This window comes from Bos mutus, chromosome 25 (assembly GCF_027580195.1).
Source record: "Bos mutus isolate GX-2022 chromosome 25, NWIPB_WYAK_1.1, whole genome shotgun sequence".
NCBI classification, from domain to species: Eukaryota; Metazoa; Chordata; class Mammalia; order Artiodactyla; family Bovidae; genus Bos; species Bos mutus.
The window spans coordinates 15,514,398-15,534,950 of record NC_091641.1 but is presented as its reverse complement, the minus strand read 5'-3'; the positions used below and the strand labels follow the sequence as shown (position 1 = coordinate 15,534,950).

General features: G+C 49.9%; 1 protein-coding gene across 1 annotated transcript; it reads right to left on the bottom strand.

Moving 5' to 3' along the window:
* Positions 1-4,002: 4,002 nt before the first annotated feature.
* Positions 4,003-18,899, bottom strand: QPRT (quinolinate phosphoribosyltransferase). The gene is made up of 4 exons (XM_070362512.1): positions 18,817-18,899; positions 5,631-6,166; positions 4,769-4,900; positions 4,003-4,695 (listed from the first exon to the last, which is right to left on the bottom strand). The coding sequence occupies exons 1-4, from the start codon at positions 18,827-18,829 to the stop codon at positions 4,477-4,479; spliced, it is 900 nt and encodes a 299-aa protein (XP_070218613.1). The 5' UTR covers positions 18,830-18,899; the 3' UTR covers positions 4,003-4,476.
* Between the last annotated feature and the right edge of the window lie 1,654 nt (positions 18,900-20,553).

The following is a 20,553-nucleotide window of genomic DNA, read 5'->3' as shown; positions in this document are numbered from 1 at the left end:
TAAGAAGCAAGTGACTTATGAGATAGATCTTTGTTAGTGCTAAAGTCTTTTGAAAATTTTAGCTCAAGAGCTGGAAGAAGAAATAGGTTACCCAGTGACCCACCAAACTAGAGGTACATTAAAGGATCTCTGCCTCTGATCATTCCCTGAGTGCGCTGTACTAGATCCAGGGATCCAAAAAGCACTACCTACCTGAAATAAAGCCCATGTTACCTGGAGTAAATCTACTGTGCACAGAGATCAATGGAGATATTATTCAGAGCCTCACGGTCAGATTCTCTTCAGATCTTTGTAGTTTGGTTTTACAAGCTGAGTTACTTAGGGCCTCAGAAAGCAGCTTTTAAAAGCAGTTACTGAATAACTGCCAAAATTTTCTATTCCTCAGGAAGTGATTGGAACGATGTACGGAGATGTTGAAACATTTATGGAGTTTTACCTACTGCATTGTCTTGAAGGGCTAGCAATAAATTAATATACGTGTCCACACCACATAATAGCACAGTGGGATTTTTTAAAGATCCGAAGTTGAATTGTTTTCACATACAGTTTGGTTTGCTAATAATGTCTTGCCGTTTTTAAATGCTTTCAGCTTTCTCTGGCCTTGACTCACTAAAAAGCTCATGCCCAGTGAGTTCACTGGCTCTGCCAACCTAGTTTGATCTCTTGTTTTCCCTGACCCTGTACACTTAGTGTTCCAGTAGTTGGGTTGGGTGGAGGGGTGGGAAGGAAATGGATGCATGGAAGGGGGGTGGGTGGATGGAAGGGGCCTGGGCAGGTGAGTAAATGTTAGCAGAATGGGGTGGGGGAGGTGTAGAGTATGGAAAGTTTGGTGAGTTGAATGAGTCTTGGTGGTCTCTGGAGTACGCAGGGTCTTGAAGTCACTGATACCTTAAGCAGTTGGAGGGGGAACTGATGAGGGGATTAAGCTGGAAAAGTGGGTGGAAGACACGCCTGGTGCACACCCCTCCACACCCTTCCTTCTTGGGCAGATGCTGCACATTATTCACAGTCTCTTAGCCTAGTATCTTTGAAATCTGAAAGGAAGATGGAATCAGAGCAGAATGGACGGTGCTGTGACGGTGCTGTGACTGCAGTGCCCTCTGGTGGCCATAAGGGGATTTGGCGGTATTCTTAGGTGTTTTTTTCATTGTCTATTCTCCCCTCGCCACTCCATTGTTTCTCTTCCCTACCCCGCCCCGCCCACACACAGAGCCCCCTACTAGAGTATAAACTCCATGAGACCAGGGCTTTTTCACCGTTTGCTCATTGTTGTATATCCAGCGTCTAGGACAGTGCCTGGCACATAGTAGGCTTTCAACAAATTCTTGTTTTTGAATCTGCTCCTCTACTTTATTGACCCTGAGCAGTATTCTTAACTTCATAAAGCCTCAGTTTCCTGAGCAAATTGGAGATACTAACATCCCCACTACCATAAGCATGAACTGAGAACGAGACCTACACGTGCTGAGCAAGGGCCCCCAGTTAAATAAATGTGCGTTCTCCTCTCCCCCTGCAGCTGGCAGTGATGATGCAGTATATGCTGCCTTGATTTGCACCTGATTTGATGGGCATGTTTGCTTTAATGGGCTTGGGCTTTATGCTGGATGGGGGGCAGCCTGTGGAAGTCATCTGAGCCTAGTTTCAGGCTGGTCAGGGAAGAAGGAAGATACCAGATAGATACCAGGTGAAATGTGAGACTTTGGCCATTCACCCCTGTCTCCTCACCCTCACGGCCACACCCAGATCTTCCTTTGGCCCTGAACCCATCAGGCTCCATCTGCCCTCTGAGCCTTTGCAGATGCTGTTTCTCCTACCTGCCCTCCCTTCTTGCTAACCACCTGCCATGACCCACATTCAAGCCCTATGAGTAGCGGTATCAGCCTTCCCTTGGCCTGGCTACAGCCACTCTGGCCCCCTCAAATAGATCTTCCTGCAAATATGCTTACCTCATTTTCCAGCTTCAATCTGATTGTTCTCGGGACAGAGTCCAAGTCCTCTGACCTACCATTTTGTGGTCTGGATGCTGCCCAGCTCCTAGTCATCTCGCCTCTCCTGATCCCAGCTTCAAATCTTAACCAAACAATCCAAGCCATTTCCCACTTCTGACCCTTTGCCTACACAATCTCCTCTGCCTGGAAATCCACCCTTGCAAGGAGAGCATGAATTGCTTTTGCCTTCCCAGGCTCCCTTTTCTTCTAGGCAGGTGGGGGAATCCCCTCCCAGTGCCTGCATTTAGGATCAGGCTGGGAGAACTGGTTCATTTTTTCGTTCAAGGGTCAGCTTGAGATTCAGCCTGGCAGCTTGCTTTTTTCTATTTTAATTGGGATGCTGTGGGTGCCGCCCACATTCTCCAGTTGGCCACAGTTCGCTCCCCTGCGTCTTCTTCCAGCCTCCCCCATTTGCCTCATGTGCTTGGATCCTAGAGGCATCTGAGTTTGAGGCTCCTAGTACATGTCTCCCTTCTGCCTCTACTAGACTCTGACTCCCTCTTGAGTCCGAGGCTTTTGCCTTTCAGTTCCCTGCTCATCTTGGGTCCCCATTTCTGTCCTGACACCCAGTTCCATGAGGGTTGTTATCTCCCTGCAGGTCGGAAGAGCTGGTCCTCGAAGATCTAAGATCCCTGGAGCAGGGAAGGCTGCCTAGCGGAGAGTGTCCTTGTTTCCCTGGAGGCAGGACAGGAGGGCCCTAGGGTGGAAGTGTGTATCGCAGCATAGGTGTAGCCCAGGCGGCATCTCTGGTCCGTGTCCTGTGAGAATAGTCCCTTCAGTTCAGGACATCAGCCAAGGCAGTGGCCACTTCTGCCCGGTATCTTTGCTAGTGAATCTCCACCGTGTGCTCAGAGCCTGGCCATGGCAGGCGCTCAGCACACATCTGATGCTTGAAAGATGAAGGTATTGGCCTGTCTGGAGCTTTCCCATCTGGGGTGAGCTTGATGTTTTCTTAATCTGCTTCTTTCCTATCGCTGGTCTCCAGGGTTGAAAAGGGGGCAGTGGGGTAGAATAGATCCCTCAAGACAGACTGGGACCCCCAGCCTCCCCCTGAAGAAGGAGCCTCTGTGGGTGAGACCTGTTTTTCCTCTCCTCCTGGCAAAGGGTGGAGAAGAGAGTAGATTCTGCGAGGGGAGAGGCGACTGCAGACTGAAGCCCTTCCAGAAGGAAGCACCCTGGGGACCACCTTCATCCTTGGGGCCCTTCATGCTCTCGTTCCTCCCAGAGCCACCCAGAAGGGTCAGAGAGAGGTTCGAGGTGAGGGTAGGAGTGGCCACACAAATGGGCAAGGCCTCAGGGGTGCGTTGCGCGCGTGTGTGCTTGGGGGGCTGTATTTAGACCCTCTGCTTAGACCTCTGAGTCCTGACCTAGTACAGAATGAAGTTTGATGTCTGAACCCGGGCCCCCACCCATCCCTTCCTTACTCCCTAACTGACCTTGGCTCTGGTCCTCTCAGAGGCTCAGCAGCTGCGTACCTCTCCCAACTAATGATATCCTAAAAGGCCTTCAGCACCCATGGGAGTTTCATCTGGAGAAGGATGGGTGGTGGAGTCTGTTGGGGAACCCAAAAGTGAGGAATGAACAGGTTCTCACCTCCAACCAAAGAGATGCTAATAGTAGCCAGAGGTGCAATGTGAAATACTTAGTCAGCAGTACAACGTGGGCATCAACCACTGGACATCAGACTGGGTCCACATATCCTCAAATATAAGACACCACTGATTGTAAAACACACATCACTTTGCGTCACGTGCTCTGTCATGTCCGGCTCTGTGACCCCATGAACTGTAGCTCACCAAGCTCCTCTGTCCACGAGATTTTCCAGGTAAGAATACTGGAGTGGGTTGCCATTTCCTCCTCCAGGGGATCTTCCCAACCCAGCGATCAAACCCATGTCTCTTGCATCTCCTGCATCAGCAGGCAGATTTTTTTATGACTCCACCACCTGGGAAGCCCCAAAACACACACACTTAGTCAAAAAGAAAACTGTCAAACCAGTCCTTTCTTAGTGCTTACAATTTCCATTTTATGCTTGTTGGAAGAGTTGTTTTGGACTAATTTCCACATAGATCGTAATCATGTTGTACCTACAAGCCTCATGCACAGACCACAAGGGCTCTGTGACAACCCATGTCTGTCTGACAGGGCCCATTAGACGCTGTTAGTTAAAGGCAACTCCCGTGTGTGGAGGGAAAAAAAGTGCATCTTAGAACAGATGAATGATGGCAATTTCTAACATTTACTGAGCATTTACTCTGTGCTAATTATGACCCCCAAGAAGTCCATGAGGTTGAGTAGACCCATTTTACAGATTAGGAAACTGAAGTGAGCAGAGAAGTCAGTCCTTCGCGGTCCCCCAGGCAGTGCGTGGCAGAGCCGGCCTCAGCACAGTCTAACGCCAAAGTGTCCTGTTGGCCGCCAGACTTAAAGAAACCTCGAGGGTCCCATGAAACCACCTTATTCCGCTGCCTGGGTAGCCTCCTCGGCTTTAGGACCGGCGGGCGTGGGGCACTGGAGTGGCCCCTTCAGCAAACAGCTTGAGGGAGAAATCGAGGGCCGGGGCCGCCTGCGTCAGCATCCCCAAAGAGATGACATCGATGTGGGGCCCACAGAACTGCGGGAGGTTGTCCAGCCTGACGCCCCCGCTGGCCTCCACACTCACACTGGGGAACTGGGCCTTCAGTGCGGCGGCCGTGGGGTGCAGCTCCTGCGGGACACGAACGGGGGAGAGGTGAGAGCCCCCAACCCGGCCCCTCCCCAGAAAACCACCCCGGCCTCACCTCAGGCCTGAAGTTGTCCAGCAAGACGAGGTCCGCTCCTGCCTCGGCCGCCTCCACAGCCTCCTGCAGGCTGCTGCACTCCACCTCCACCTTCAGGGCGAAGTCGGCCGCCCGCCGCGCCGCCCGCACCGCCTGGCAGGCCGGAGGGGTGACAGTGAGACCGGGTGGCACCTGGCCCCCCAGGGCAAGTGAGCTGGGACTGCCACGCGAAAGGCTCCAGATAGATAATGAGCTTGGGGTTCATGGCAACCCACTCCCGTATTCTTGCCTTGAGAATCCCACGGACAGGGAAGCCTGGTGGGCTACAGTCCATGGGGTGGCAAAGAGTCGAACATGACTGAGTGGCTAACACTTGGGGTTCATGAGGAAACGGGGCATGGAAATGGCTTCTTGCACATTAGCACACACACATTAGGTGAAACCACATGAAATTACCATTTTTGTGAGGCAAAAAAGGCCAGATTCAGCACACTTTGGCATTTGGACCTGAGTTCAATCAACTCAGAATATTAAGACTCAAAGAGGTCTTCAAGCACAGTTTCACATAAAGGAAACAGGTCCAGGGAATTCGAGTGAACTGCCCAAGGTGGTAGAGTCATCAACACTGGCTTCCCAATAGTTCGTCCTTTGCCCTTGAGGATCATACCAACCAGCTGAAGAAGGCTGGAGAAGAAGCAAGTCCAACCCCTCCCTTCACAGATGGAACCTCTGAGGGGTCAAGGAGTCTCACATCCCCGCCCCCGCCAGGCCATCACTATTTCACCAAGGAGTGGCTGGGGGTCCCTGGTAGCGGGGAAGAACTGGGAGGGGGGCTGGGGTTGGAGCAGGGCCAGGGTAGGGGCTCAGCTGGACAGATAGACACCTTTTTCACACCACCGGCTGCCATGACATGGTTGTCCTTCACCATCACCAGCCCGCCAAGGTCGTAGCGGTGGGCGGCAGCCCCGCCCACTAGGAGCCCGTATTTCTCCACCAGCCGGAAGCCTGGTGTAGTCTTCCTCGTGCCTGCCACATGTCCGGCCCAGCCGGTCCCCCTGGCGGTCTCTACCGCAGCGGCAGCCATGCTGGCAACTCCGCTACAGCGGGCCAGCGTGTTAAGGGCCACCCGCTCCCCCAGCAGCAGGCAGTGGGCAGGGCCCCGGACCTCGGCCACCTTGGCCACAGGCACCAGCTTTGATCCCTCAGGGAGAAACCAGGAGACCTGGCAGTTGACTTGGGCAAAGATGGCATCAAAGAAGGGCCTCCCTGCCAGCACCCCTGGGGACTTGGCCCACAGCACCGCCTGCGAGGGGGCTGTCCCCGAGACCAAGGCCACGTAGTTGAGGCCTGGGCAGTCCTCTCGGAGCCAGCTGTCTGCCAGGGCGGCCAGAGTGGCAGGAGGCAGCAGATGCGCCAGGCCTGGGAGGGAAAGAGAGAGAACGGCATTACATGTTGGCTGCCTTTCTGATAGTCAGGTGATGGTCAAAATATTTAACAGCTGGCTGGATTGGGCACTAGCCAGTCAGGGTGAAGATCTGGGGGTCCTGGGAGAGGGGCTGAGGCATTGGGTAGGCCTTGTAAGCTGAACAAGGTTGCCAGATTGACTGAATGACACCTAGTTAAATTTATATATGTATTTATTTTTGGCTGCACGGGGTCTTCATTGCCGTGGGCAATCTTTCTCTATGCAACAAGGAGCTACTCTCGAGTTACAGTGTGCAGGCACCACTGTGGTGGTTTCTTTTGTTGCAGATCATGGACTCCAGGGTGCTAGGGCTCATGTGAGATCTTCCAGGACCAGGGATCGAACCTGTGTCCCCTGCATTGGCAGACGGATTCTTAACCACTGAACCACCAGGAATCCCCTAGTTAAATTTAAATTTCTGACAAACATCAAAGTTTTTTTTAGTATAAATATATTCTAGGCAATATTTAGAACATGCTTACTCTTAAAAATTATCTGTCAGTTATCTGAGATTCAACTGAGTGCCCTGTATTGTATCTGGTAAACCCAGTGCTGGATCAACAGCTATTGTCAACTATAAGAGACATGCAGCCACCTAAAATGTCATTCTGCAGCTTTTCCATCTGCCTTGCATAGAAGGATGGGTTATTTATTAGCTGAAGCTCCCAGGAGAACATGAGCTGTATGTCTTTCCGACCCCTGTCTTCTCCATAGCACCAAGGATTTTAAAGCTGGAAGTTCAGCTTTTTAGAGACGTGGGGACTGAGGACAGAAAGGAAAGGCAAGCCAACTGAGGTCACAAAGCAAACTGACAGCAGGGTGAGGCCAGCCGGGCCTCAGGGTCACGGGCATCTGCGCTTCACCTTTGCCTTCCAAAATGTGCCTTGTCTCTAGAGATGGAATTGTGTAAGGAGGAAAGAACATGGGGAGATTGTGTTTGAGCCTTTGCTTTTCGAGACAGAGCTTCAGGAGTGTGGGCGAGCCCTTTAAGCGTTAAGGACAAAGTGCTCTCTGAGGTCCTTAAAGCTGGGCCCCATGTCTGTTGAAATGAGTGGGGTGACCACAGAACGGTGCAACACTGCCATCTGTTGGTCAAGAGAAGAACTACAGCCTCGTGGAGGCGTCGTAGATGGACTTCGCTTGAAGCGGGCAGAAGTGACAATTCGATAGCCTCTAAAGGGGGTAGTTTAGTTTTGTTTCCCCTACTTTCACTCCAAGTTGAAGATTTTGTTTTTTGGCCACGCCACGTTGTAGGGATCTTAGTCTGCCCCCACCCCCACCCCCACAGGAATTGAACCCATACGCCTGCAATGGGAGCATGGAATCTTAACCACTGGACCACCAGGAAGTCCTGCTCCAAGTTGAAGTTTAAGGCCAGACGGTCTGGCTTGCTCTACTCTCAGAAGGTGCATGCCTGCTCAGTCGCTCAGTTGTGTCTGACTCTTTGTGACCCCAAGGACTGTAGCCTGCCAGATTCCTCTGTCCATGGAATTTTCCAGGCAAGAATACTGGAGTGGGTTGCCATCTCCTGCCTTGGCAGGTGGATTCTTTACCACCCAGCCATCTGGGAAGCCCAAGGCCCTTCTTTTTCAGCATTTCTTTCCCAAAACTAAGCACCTGCCCCTCCCCACCCCAGCCACAGATCGTGCTTGCGCCTGACCCTCCTTCCCCACATTCTTCTCTGCAACGAACCAAGTGGCTTCCCATTCCCTCCTCAGAACCAGCTGTGGCCTGGCCAGGTGCTGGGAACAAAGTCAATGAAAAAGACATAGTCCTGCCTCCACCATTCATGATCCAGCCAGGCAAAAGGCCACTGAACAAAGAGCAGAGGTGGATGCAAAGGCCCACACTCCATTCAGACCCAGGTGCCGTGATGTTTACTTTATAAAGTGAATTTGAATTTTTGGACTGGTGAGTATCAGATAAACAAACTGTGATGCATGTATACAATGGAATTCGACTTGGCAATGAAAAAAGAGATGAACTACTGATACACCCACCACACACGTCTCAAATGCAGTATTCTAAGTAAAGAAGCCAGATTCAAAAAACGACACGCTGGGACTTCCCTGGTGGCCCAGTGGTTAAGAATTTGCCTTCCAATGCAGGGGACCCTGAATGCTGTGACAAAAACCCAGCACAGCCAAAAAAAAAAAAAGTGACAAGTTATTTGAGTCCATCTATGTAACCATGTTCTTGAAAAAGCAAAATGACGCAACAGAGAACAGAACAGGGGTTGCCTGATGGTGGGGGAGGGGCTGCCCACAAAGGGAGCAGCACCCAGTTTGGGGATGTGATTGAACTAGCCTAGATTTTGTCTGTGATGGTGGCTACAGTACTGATGCATTTGTCATGACTCACAGAAGTTGACACAGGAAAGGGTGAATTTTACTCTGGTTATACCTCGTTAAACCTGACTTTAAAAATCAAACCGTAAAAATGGAAATTTAAGTGGATTGCTCTCCTGCTTAAAGCCTCACTTTCATTGTATTCGTGCAAGCTCTCTTGACTTCTTTCCATTTTTCATTTATTCTTTGGACAAATCCTTGCTGAGTACTTGCTCCGTGCCAGGTACTAACTGCTGGGTAGCAGAATGGGCAGCTCTTTCTCTTAGCTTTCAGGCCTTCGCCTATGCTATTCTGAGGTTGTTACTGCCTCCTGAAGTCCCTTTCTTCACCCTTGCCCCAGACTCCCCCTTCACTTCTCAGTCCTCTTCAGATCTTCCCTTAGACATCACTTCCTTGGCCGGGGGCTCTCATAGACCGCCTAAGCCGGGTCACGTGCTCACCCAGCTCCTTGTTCATCCATCAATGTCATCTTCTGCTGGTGTTTTCTCCCTGGGGCCAAGAGGTCCACTGAATTTTCTGCTATAGCCCAAGTGCCTGGCACGCTGACCCAAACAAGTGTGCGGCTTGTATATTGACAATTTCATATTATTTTTAAAAATTATTTATTTATTTTTGGCTGCACTGGGTTTTCGTTGCTGCAAAGGCTTTTCTCTAGTTGTGCCTCAGAGGCTTCTCATTGCAGTGGCTTCCCTGGTGTGGAGTATGAGCTCCAGGGCGGTGGGCTTCAATAGTTGTTGGCCGGAGGACTTAATTGCCCCCAAGGAATGTGGAATCTTCCCAGACCAGAGATCAAACTCGTCATTTCTCCTGCATTGGCAGGCAGATTCTTAACCACTGGACCGCCAGGTAAGTCCAGTTTCACATTATTTTTATCTTTTGGTCATGCGAAAGGCATGTGGGACCTTAATTCCCCCACTGGGAATCAAACTTACACCCCATTGGCAGCGCCTAGTCTTAACCACTGGATCACCAGGGAAGTCCCCTTATATTGTTTAGTTTGAAACCAAGTGTTTAATGATACTTATCTGAGCAGAGAGGTGGCACAGTGGAAGGAATCAGAGCCCAGACTCCAGGACCAGTCAGTATGGGTTCCAATACTGCTTCTATTACATTTAACTAAGTAATCCTGGGCAGGTGGCTCTACCTTTCAGGGGACCTTCTGTGTCCCAACTGTAATGGGAATAACACTGATAACCCCATAGACTTGTTATGAAAATTCAGGTAGTTTATATTTCTAACACCCTCAGGAACACAAAGGAAATTCCACCCTGCATATTCACTGGAAGCACTGATGCTGAAGCTTCAATACTTTGGCCACAGGATGTGAAGAGCTGATTCACTGGAAAAGACTCTGATGCTGGGAAAGATTGAAGGTGGGAGAAGAGGGCGACAGAGGATGAGACTGTTGGATGGCATCACAGACTCAGTGGACATGAAATTGAGCAAGCTCCGGGAGATGCTGAAGGACAAGGAAGCCTGGCATGCTGTAGTCCATGGGGTTGCAGAGTCAGACATGACTGAGTGACTGAACAACAGCAGGGACACTGGCACACAGTAGGTGTGTTAGCTTATGGGATGAATGAAGCATTTACCAAGAGCGAAAAGGAAGAAATGACTAAATGTCCCTGAGGAAGCGGGGAGCTTCAGTGGTCATGAAGCTCATGACATGACATGAAGGTCATTTAAGCTCATCACTTAAAGGATGAGTCATGTTTGCCAGGCAGCAGTGAGGAGGTGGGGAGGAGGGAGGGCAAGACACTTCGCACTAAAAGAGCAAGTGCTCAAGGTTCAGAAGCAAGAAGATAAAGGAGGTGAGGGAGGGCTGTGGAGGATTCATGGGAGAAATGTCTCGAGCTTGAGGCCAGAGTGAAAAAGGGGCTAAACCAATTAGTGGAGAACTTTGGACAAATCCTGGGAGCCATCATAGAATTTTAAAGGAGGGAATGGTATGATTATGACTGAGTTCTAGAAAGGTCACTTCAGCCATTAACTGGAGACGGGTTGGGAGGCAAAAGGAGGCTGGGGCAACTGGCCAGACAGAAAGTGAGGAAGCCCTGAACTGGGCAGAAACGGATGGAAGAGCCGGGGCGGGCTTGGGGCAAATGGAAGATGTTTCTGAGGCAGAAGCCACGTGGTCACGGGAAGTGAGGGGTGGGGTACGGAAGTTGGGAAACGAGGGCCCTCCCCTGGGCTGCACGTCGGAATCCCCTGGGAGCTTTCTGGACTCTGCTGCTCAGGTCCATCCCACATCAATCGAATCAAAATCTTTCCAGGGCGGTTCCCATGAACCCAAGTTTTGGAAATGCTCCCTGTGGGATTCAGATGCACAGAAAGGTTAAGAACCTGTGCTCACACAAACCCACCTGTTGTATACCTTGGTTTATATAAAACACCCAGCAAAGGTGAATGGAGAGAGACAAGACATCAGATGAGTGATTGTCTGGGGCCGAAAATTAAACAACATGGAATCTTACTGGGGTGATGGAAATGGTCTGGTGATGGTGGCATAACTTGGTAAATTTACCAAAAAGCTTTGAATTGTTGTCTACTTAAATAAAAACAAGAACCAATACTCTGCCAAAAGGCAGGAATCATTTTGCAACCCTAGTAACCCAGTGGATCCAGGGATTGGATCAAAAGCCAACATCAAGAGGAAAGTCAACCAGATACTGGGTACTCCAGAAAGAACACCCCTCAACCTGTGGAATATTCTTGCCAAAATAGCTGAACCAGAGTCAGATCACACTTCTAATGCAACCACCAATTCAGAAGAAAACCAGAAGACAGAACAATGTTTTAAACCATACCACTGGGATACAGCCAGCCAAATTCAGACCATAGGAAAGATAGCCCAATTCAGTTGTGTCTGTCTCTTTGGAGCCCTGTGGGACTATAGCTCACCAGGCTCCTGTGTCTATGGGATTCTCTAGGCAAGAATACTGGAGTGGGTTACCATACCCTCCCCCAGAGGATTTTCCCAACCCCAGGATCCAACCTGCATTGGCCAGAGTGTTCTTTACCACTAGCGCCACCCATACATTGCAAGAAAAACCAAAGATTAAAAGAATCTAAACCACATACTGCTGCTGCTGCTGCTAAGTTGCCTCAGTTGTGTCCAACTCTGTGCGACCCCATAGAGGGCAGCCCACTAGGCTCCTCTGTCCCTGGGATTCTCCAGGCAAGAATACTGGAGTGGGTTGCCATTTCCTTCTCCAATGCATGAAAGTGAAAAGTGAAAGTGAAGTCGCTCAGTCGTGCCCGACTCTTAGCAACCCAATGGACTGGAGCCTACCATGCTCCTCCATCCATGGGATTTTCCAGGCAAGAGTACTGGAGTGAGGTGCCATTGCCTTCTCCAAACCACATACTAACCTGTCACAATGGATCTTATTTGGATCCTACTTCAAACAAACAAATTGAAATCAAATTAGAACATTTACAAAACAGTTGAAAATCTGAACACTGACTGGGTATTTGGTAACATTAAGGAAATATTTTTTTGAATCGGGTTATGGTTGTGATCCAAAAATGTATATTTAAAAAACAATTTAAAAATAACAAAGTACTGAGATATTTATGTATGGAAATATTTGAGAGCTGGGTTTCCTTTAAGGTAGTCTTGGAAGTTAGAAATTAAAGGGTATGGGGACTTCCCTGGCAGTCCAGTGGTTAAGACTCCATCCTTTCCCTGCAAGGGGAACAGGTTCAATCCCTGGTCAAGGAACTAAGAGCCTACATGTGGAGCGGCATCACCAAAAGGGTGGGGGAGTATGGATGGGACTAGATTGGCCAAAAGTTGGTGGTTGTTGAAGCTGGATGATGGGTATGTGAGAATTCATCATACTTTTCTATCTACCTTGTGTACATTTGAAATTTCTCTATAATGAAAAAGTAAAACAAATAGATAACAATGGAAAGGAGAGAGAGGAACTTCGCTTAGGATAAGGTCAAGGAAATTTTTTGGGAGGATGAATAGAGCAGTGATTCTCAACCTTGGCTACACAATGGAATTATCCAGAGAGCTGTGCCAAATGTATATAATGTTTTGGCCCCACCCCCAGAGATTCTAATGTAACTGGTCTGGAATGTGGTAGCTTAATTCTAACTCAGAATTGAGAGCTTCTGAACCATAGGACGAGAACCTGTGTGACTATTATACCTTGGTGAGTACCACATGCCTGGCACTTGCAATATATGTGTGTGGTGTGCTGTGCTTAGTCACTATCTTTGCAACCACATGAACTGTAGCCTGCCAGGTTCTTCTGTCCGTGGGGATTCTCCAGGCAAGAATACTGGAATGGGTTGCTATGCCCTTCTCCGGGGGATCTTCCCAACCCAGGGATCGAACCCAGGTCTCCCGCATTGCAGGTGGATTCTTTATAGACTGAGCTTCCAGGGAAGCCCAAGAATACTGGAGTGGGTAGCCTATCGTTTCTCCAGGGGAACTTCCTGACCCAGGAATCAAACTGAGGTCTCCTGCATTGCAGGCAGATTCTTTAACCAGCTGAGCTACCTGGGAAGCCTACATATATATATATATACACAAAGTCAAATTCTACTTACTGCCCTTCTTCATGATAGAGGTCACTAAGACAGAGAATCTAGGTTCAGAAATGCAAAGGGAAATTACCTAAAGAACAGAGCTAGAAAATGGGACTTCCCTGGTGGCCCACTGGTTAGGACTCTGTGCTTTCACTGCAAAGGGCCTGGTTTCAGTCCCTGGTTGGGGAACTAAGATCCCGTAGGCCATGCCTTCCAGCAAAACAAAACAAAAAATTTAGAAGAAAAGAAAAGAAAATGACCAGCGTGGACCCTGGTCTTCCCTGTCCAAAGAAGGTAGTTTTAGCTTTAGAACCACACTGCCTCCTCCAGCAGGGCTTCCTGTCTGGATCTCTTAGGCAAGATCAGCCATTGTAAATGCAGAATGTTCCTGAAAAACAAATAAATACATCTGGATTTCGCTAAGCCCCAACTCTCTTGTGCATTTCGAACAACAGAAATTCCTGTGGGGAGCTTTGAAAATAAGGCTCTCCTAATTAGCTGCTGAAGCTGAAAGGAACTGCACAAGAGAAGTAGGCTGTTTTTGCAGCTGCCTGAGCAGAAGTTGCAGCACTGAGGAAACAGCTGTAAGCCCTGTCTGTCCCCTTTTTATCCTCGCTGTTGTTCTATGTAAATAGTCTCTCAAGACACCTGGACTTCAGAGATTATAGTGTGACCATGTGAGGTATCACCTTGATCTCTCAAGGCAATACTTTCTTCATTGGTTATTCAAGAATTTTTTTTTTAATATTGGCATCTCTGGGACTCCCCCGATAGTACAGTGTTAAGACTCTGTGCTTCCATTGCAGGGGGAGAGGATTCAAAAAAACTGGCATCTCTGTTTTTGAGGGAATCTGAAGCATCTGGGCGGGGATGGGGGGTAGGGGGTGGGGCTTCCCAGGTGGCACTAGATGTAAAGAATCCGCCTGCCTCTTGCTGGACGCAAGAGATGGGGGTTCGATCCCTAAGTCAGAAAGATCTCCTGGAGGAGGAAATGGCAACCCACTTGAGTATTCTTGCCTGGGAAATCTCATGGATGGAGGAGCATGGTAGGCTCCAGTCCATGGGGTTGCTAAGAGTCGGGCACGACTGAACTGAGCATGCACACACACAAAGCATCTGGGGAAATTTCCTGCATTTCTCTCTTTACAAATAATGTAAAAAGATGCAGATAAACTGAAGACTCTGGCAGAATATTTGAAGATTCCTCCTCCCTCCTCCCACCACTGGCACTTTTGCTGTTCTCATCTGGATTCTGGATTGTTGACTGATTTTTTTTTTAAACTTTCCTCACTCTTTTATTTGGCTGCATCAGGTCTTAATTGCGCTGGGTCTTAATTATGGCAGCACTTGCCACCTTCTGTTCTAGGACACAAACCTCTCTATGGGTGCACAGGCTCTGGAATGCTTGGCTCAGTAGTTGTGGCGAACGGGCTTAGCTGCTCCAACGGATGTGGAATCTTAGTTTCCCCGACCAGGGATCAAACCAGCATTCCATGCATTCCAAGGTGGATTCTTAACCTCTGGACCACCAGAGAATCCCTATTAACTGATTTTTCTATGTTGCCCTAACTGGCCAGTGGCTTGGTACCAAGAGGGAATGGGCTAGAATCAGAGCTCCCATCCCTGCATCTTTCTTCCTCTCATGTAATAAGTACTTGATCATGCTTTTGATGAACCGGCACAAAGGCAGGTTCTACAAATGCACGTAAGACAAATACCACAAGTTTTTGTTCTTAATTTGATTGTGACCGGGTGTAACCATGTGTAACCATGTGGCTTGTACTTGGAACAACAGTGACTTATATGAGGCTGAAAAAATGTTCCAGCTAAAAGCAAGTGATGATGGTTTTCCCCAACTGACTGGAAAAAAATTTTAAATAGGTGTTAGTTTTAAAGATTTTGCATTTATAGGTTTTTCTTAAAACTCTGATGCCTGCTACCACTTGTCTATAATAGAATCTGAAGTGACATCGTGTATAATAAGAATAACAGCTAACACGTATGGTCCTTCCCTAGCCCTGTCCCAAGCATTTTCTACATATTAATACATTTAATCCTCCCAACAACACTCATAAGGTAGGTACTATTATTATCCCCCTTTTACAGATAAGGAAACTGAGGCACTGAATAAGAAAGTAATTTGCCCAAAGTTCACACAGCTCCGAAGTGTGTGAAGGCAGGATAAGTCTAGGCAGGCTGACCCAGAGTCCCCTCGCTTATCCCACCTTATCACATAATTCGCTAAATTATTTTTAAATTATTATATATTTATCATATCACTATCCACAGAATTCTATAAGCCAATCCAGGGATCCAGCGTTCTATCCCTGGGGCAGTAAGAATAGCCTGCGTGGGGGGCAGGGGCGGGCTTGGTCGGAAATGCCTGATTTGAATCCCGGCTCCATCACCTACAGGCTGGGTGACCTTAGGCAATTTGCTAACCTCTCTGAGAGTCAGTTTCATGAAAAAAGTACAGGGTTACAATGAGGAGGGAATGGGCGGCTCACGTTAAGGGCCTGAGCCAAGGCCCACCCAGCTGGTGTCGTTGAACCCAGGTGTCTGACTCTGGCAGCTTTGTTCTCCCATCTATTTATTTGTTGATCCATTTGGCAAACACCAGATGGAGACAGAGGCTGGTTAGCACCTCGGCTTCCAGAAGTTTTCTTTTCCCCTTCTCTCCCTAGAGAGGCGAAATGACCAGAGCCAGAGGGGGTTGCCCAACACACAAGTGGTAAAACGATCTACAGGCCTTCAGACAAGGAGAGGAGACCTGTTGTTAAGGAGAAGGCTGGCTCTGAGAATAGGCTGGGGCTAGATGGGCAGAGGAAGGCCTGAGGCTTATGGAGCCGAAGGTGCACAGGGTGAGAGAGAGCTGAGTGGGAGGAAGAGGCCAGACTGAGCAGGCCCTGAATAACAGGAAGCAGTTAGGGTCTCACTTAACAGGCAATGGCAGATCCATCAAACTTTTGATCTGAAGTCACGTGATGAAAAATGCACTTTTAAGTTTCCGTGTGCAAGTTGTACCTAGGATTCTTTTTTTTTCCTTTAAGATTTAAAAAAATTTTTTATTTATTTAAATAAATGCTGTGCCAGGTCTTAGTTGCAGCCCCGCCTCCACCCCACCCCACCCCACCCCTGCTGGGATCTTTGATCTTCACTGTGACAAGTGAGATCTTTTTAGTTTTGGCATGTGGGATATTTAGCTGTGGCGTGTGGGATCTAGTTCCCTGACCAGGGATCAAACCTAGGCCCCCTACATTGGGAGCCTAGAGTCTTAGCCACTGGACCACCTGGGAAGTCTCACGCCTAGGGTTCTTGAAAGATGTAATGTGCTTAGTCTCTCAGTTGTGTCTGACTCTTTGCAACCGCGTGGACTGTAACCCGCCAGATTCCTCTGTCCATTGAATTCTCCAGGCAAGAATACTGGAGAGGGTTGTCACGCCCTCCTCCAGAGATCTTCCCAACCCAGGGATTGAACCCAGGTCTCCCACATTGCAGGCAGATTCTTTACTGTCTGAGCCACCTGGGAAACCCTGAAAGATATAAGTTGCAAGACTATTGCAACAGCTTAGGCAAGGAAGCAGTGAACCAAGATAAAGGGTAAAGGGAGAGCATCTGTTTACAGGGACTGCCTCCTGCACTCCACACCCCCAGACCTGGGAATCTCCCCCTGCTCACACTTGGGCCACCAGCCTGCCATCTGCTTCTTCTTCTTTTAAAATTTGGCTGTGCCGGGTCTTGGTCACTGCAGGGTGTGGGATCTTTAGTTGCAGTATGCAGGATCTTGTTCCCTGACCAGGGACTGAACCAAGGTCCCCTGCATTGGGAGCACAGTCTTGGCCCCTGGACGACCAGGGAAGTCCCAGCCTGCCATCTGCTTTTGGCCCAACTCTGTCCTCGCCCCTCCTCTCCTCTGCGTCCCCAGCCTTTGCCTCACCCCACTGATCTGACTACTCCCTCCTGGCTTAACTTCCGGTCAGTGATCCCAGCACCAACCCTTCTGGCTTGGTTAAACATCAGTGTCATCACATGTGTGAAGGCCGCCACTCAGAGGAAGGCTCCCCCAGAAGGAGGCAGGACCGGAAAGACGTGGAGGTAAATCCATAGGACACAGCAACTGTCTGGATATTGGGGTTCAAGGGAGAGGGAGCTGTCAAAGGTGACCCTGAGGTTTCCGGTCTGAGTGGGAAGCTGGTGAGACATGAACAGAAATGGAGCTGGTGGCACCAGAGGAGTTTGAGTTGACAATCCAAGCACATATCCCCAGAATGGAACTGGAACCTGGGGTGGTCTCGGAGCTGGAGAGACGATTGTGAGGACCAACATCATCACCAGTGTAACTGCACTGAGTGATCTCAGTACCAGGCGCCTGACGTGTATTATCTCATGTAATCCTCGCCACAACCTGAGGGTAGGCACTGTTTACTCTTGACCCAATGAGGAAATCGAGGCACAGCGAGGCTAAGCATCTTGTTCAAGGTCACACAACTAGCTGGTGGCAGGGATGGGACCTGAACCCCAGCTCTCACTCTGAGATCATTTCTTTAAAAAAAAAAAAAAAAATTTGTTTATTTGCTTAATTTTGGTTGCACTGGGTCTTTGTTGCTGCACACCAGCTTTCTATAGTTGCAGTGAGCGGGGTCTACTCTTGGTTGCAGCGCACAGGCTTCTCACTGCGGCGGCTTCTCTTGTCGGGAGCACAGGCTCTAGGCCCACGGGCTTCAGTAGCTGCAGCACGCAGGCTCATAGCTACAGGCACACAGAGTTTAGGAGCCCTCGGCGTGTGGGGTCTTCCCAGATCAGGGATCGACGCCGTGTTCCCTGCATTGGCAGGTGGATTCCTATCCACTGTACCATCAGGGAAGTCCTCTGAGATAATTTCTAAACTGAGAACTGGTCTTGACCCCCCAGGAGCTGCTTCCACGGCCAAGCAAGAGGGCCCAGGGGAGGGAGGCCAGAGCTGGGGAAGGAGAAGGCTGGGGAGAGGACTGTGAAGCTGCAGGGAGCCCTCCATGTTCCTGTCACTCCCTGCCCCCATCCCCAACCTCAGGAGCAGGAAACTATTAATAGTATTATCATTTTGCAGATACAAGGAAATGGGGCCCTGAGACCTCAAGTGACTGGCTCAAGGTCACACAGCCTATTCCTAGTGGAGCTTGGATTCGAACAGGAGGCTTTTTGACTCCAAAGCCTAGCCTGTACCATCCTGCATCCAGCCTCCTCTGGACATCACTCCTCACATGCGTTCGAATCCCAGGACTCACAGGACTCAGGCCCCCTCCCCCACCCTCACGGTGCATGGGATAGGACTTTGCCTCACTCCTCCAGAGTTGTTAGTGAGAGGCAAAGTCCGGAGCTGCTCCAGCCTCCCACTACCCTGCACCTTCAGCACCCCCAAAGATGTGGCCACTTCCAGGCCATCCCTGAATTTCCCAGAGCTCAAGCCCCTTTCTTCCCCAGAGCTCAACTTGGGACCCGTGGTGGAGAGAGAAACTAGAGTGAGAAGAGGCCTTTGGAGGGCAGAAAAGAGTGCTTGGGGTCGGAGAGGCTGGAGGGAGACAGGGGTAGGTAAGAGAGTAGCTGGGGACCAGTGGAGACTCATCTTGGAGGAGGAAGGCTGAGGACGGAGGCGAGATGGGATGCGGGGATGGGCAGAAGAGGGGCAGAGGGTGGTGCAGGGACACAGAGGAGAGAGGTCTGGGAGGCTTCTTTACCTTCAGGGTCCATGAGAGCTTGGAGCTGGCCGACTGGTGTGTCCACTGCTGGATCCAATGTTTGGAGAGGCCGGAAGCTGGGGGTGGGGCTGCCAGAGGGAGGTGGGTGGGGCCAGTCTGACCAGCCCCGTCACCCGACCAGAGCCCTGCCCCAGTCTGGGGCTCCCTCCTGCCTCCAGGACACTCAGACACAATAGCTCAGAAGTCCTCTCCTCTTTGAGCAGAGGGTTCCTATTCTTGCCAGTCACCAGCCTCCCCAGCCCTGCCCCAGGGCCTGTGGTCCTTCTGAGGGCTGGACAGCGTTTTTATAAATAATAATAATAATTTTATTTATTTGTTTTTGGCTGTGCTGGGTCTTCGTTGCGGTGAGCGGGGTCTAGTCTCTAGTTTCACTGCATGGGCTTATTGCAGTGGCTTCTCTTGTTGCGGAGCTCGGGCTCTAGGGCACATGGGCTCAGTTGTTGTGGTACACGGGCTTAGTTGCTCCTCCCCGTGTGGGATCTTCCCAGATCCAGGATCAAACCCGTGTCTCCTGCATTGGCAGGTGGGTTCTTTATTAATACCATTGAGCCACCCGGGAAGCCCCTGGAGAGGCTTTCTGATGGTGCACTGGGGAGATCCTACGTCCACCCTTTTTGATCTCAGATGCCTCTTGACCTTTTTCTGTTCCTCCATTTCCTTAGCTGTAAAATGGGGTGATACCATCCTCATGGTTTCAGCTGAGACTCAAGTGAAAAACTTCATGGGTGACACAGAGTAGAAACTCAGCATATAGCCACTTCCCTTCCCTTCCTTCTTCCCAAAGTACTTTCAGGCCCCCGAACAGATTAGAGCCGGGCTTCTGAACAATAAAACCAGGAAACTGCCAATTATGGTACTGGGACTTCAGGCAGGTTCCTGTTCCAGAAGTGCTGGAGATTCCATTTCTTCATCGGAACCACCTGCTAAGGTCGCTGGGACCATTGACTGATTGCTAGACCCTGGCCTCTTCCCAGACTTCTCTGATTTCTGCCTCTGCAGCACTCGACCCCAGCAGGACCTGGACTCACATGAGGCAAGCAAGGGTCCTGCGGCACAAAACGGAAAGAGCTCAAGCTCGAGCTCCGTTGTTGCACTTCCGTCCTTGCTTGCCTCTCTCTAGTCCAGGCTAGCTCCTGACAGCCCTTCTTCGAACCATTTCTCCCTTTTTTCCCCCTAGACGTCATTTTCTCTTGGTTTCTCTCCTCAAGGCTCTCTTCTGTCTCCTGCAGATCCTTCTTCCTCAAATTGTGGTGTCCCCTCAGTGTGGTGAGGACTGTTCCTCTTTCCCTCCTGGCGAGCATACATGCTAAGTCGCTTCAGTCGTGTCCAACTTTGCGACCCTATGGACTGTAGCCCGCCAGGCTCCTCTGTCCATGGGATTCTCCAGGCAAGAATACTGCAGTGGGTTGCCGTGCCCTCTTCTAGGGGACTCTTCCTGACCCAGGGATTGAACTCGTGTCTCTTCCTGCATTGGCAGGCAGATTCTTTACCACTCCCACCACCTGGGAAGCCCCTTCCCTCCTGAGTACACAGCTAAACTACATTTCCCAGCCCCCCGGGAAAAGAGACCACCATGTGACTGAATTCTGTCTGGTGGAATGTGAGCAAAAATGATACAGGCCCCTTCCAGTCTTCCCATTATCCTCCCTAGGAATGGCAGAGCCATAAGATAGAAGGAGCCTGGGTCCCTGAGTGACCTCGTGGAAGGTTGCCCTC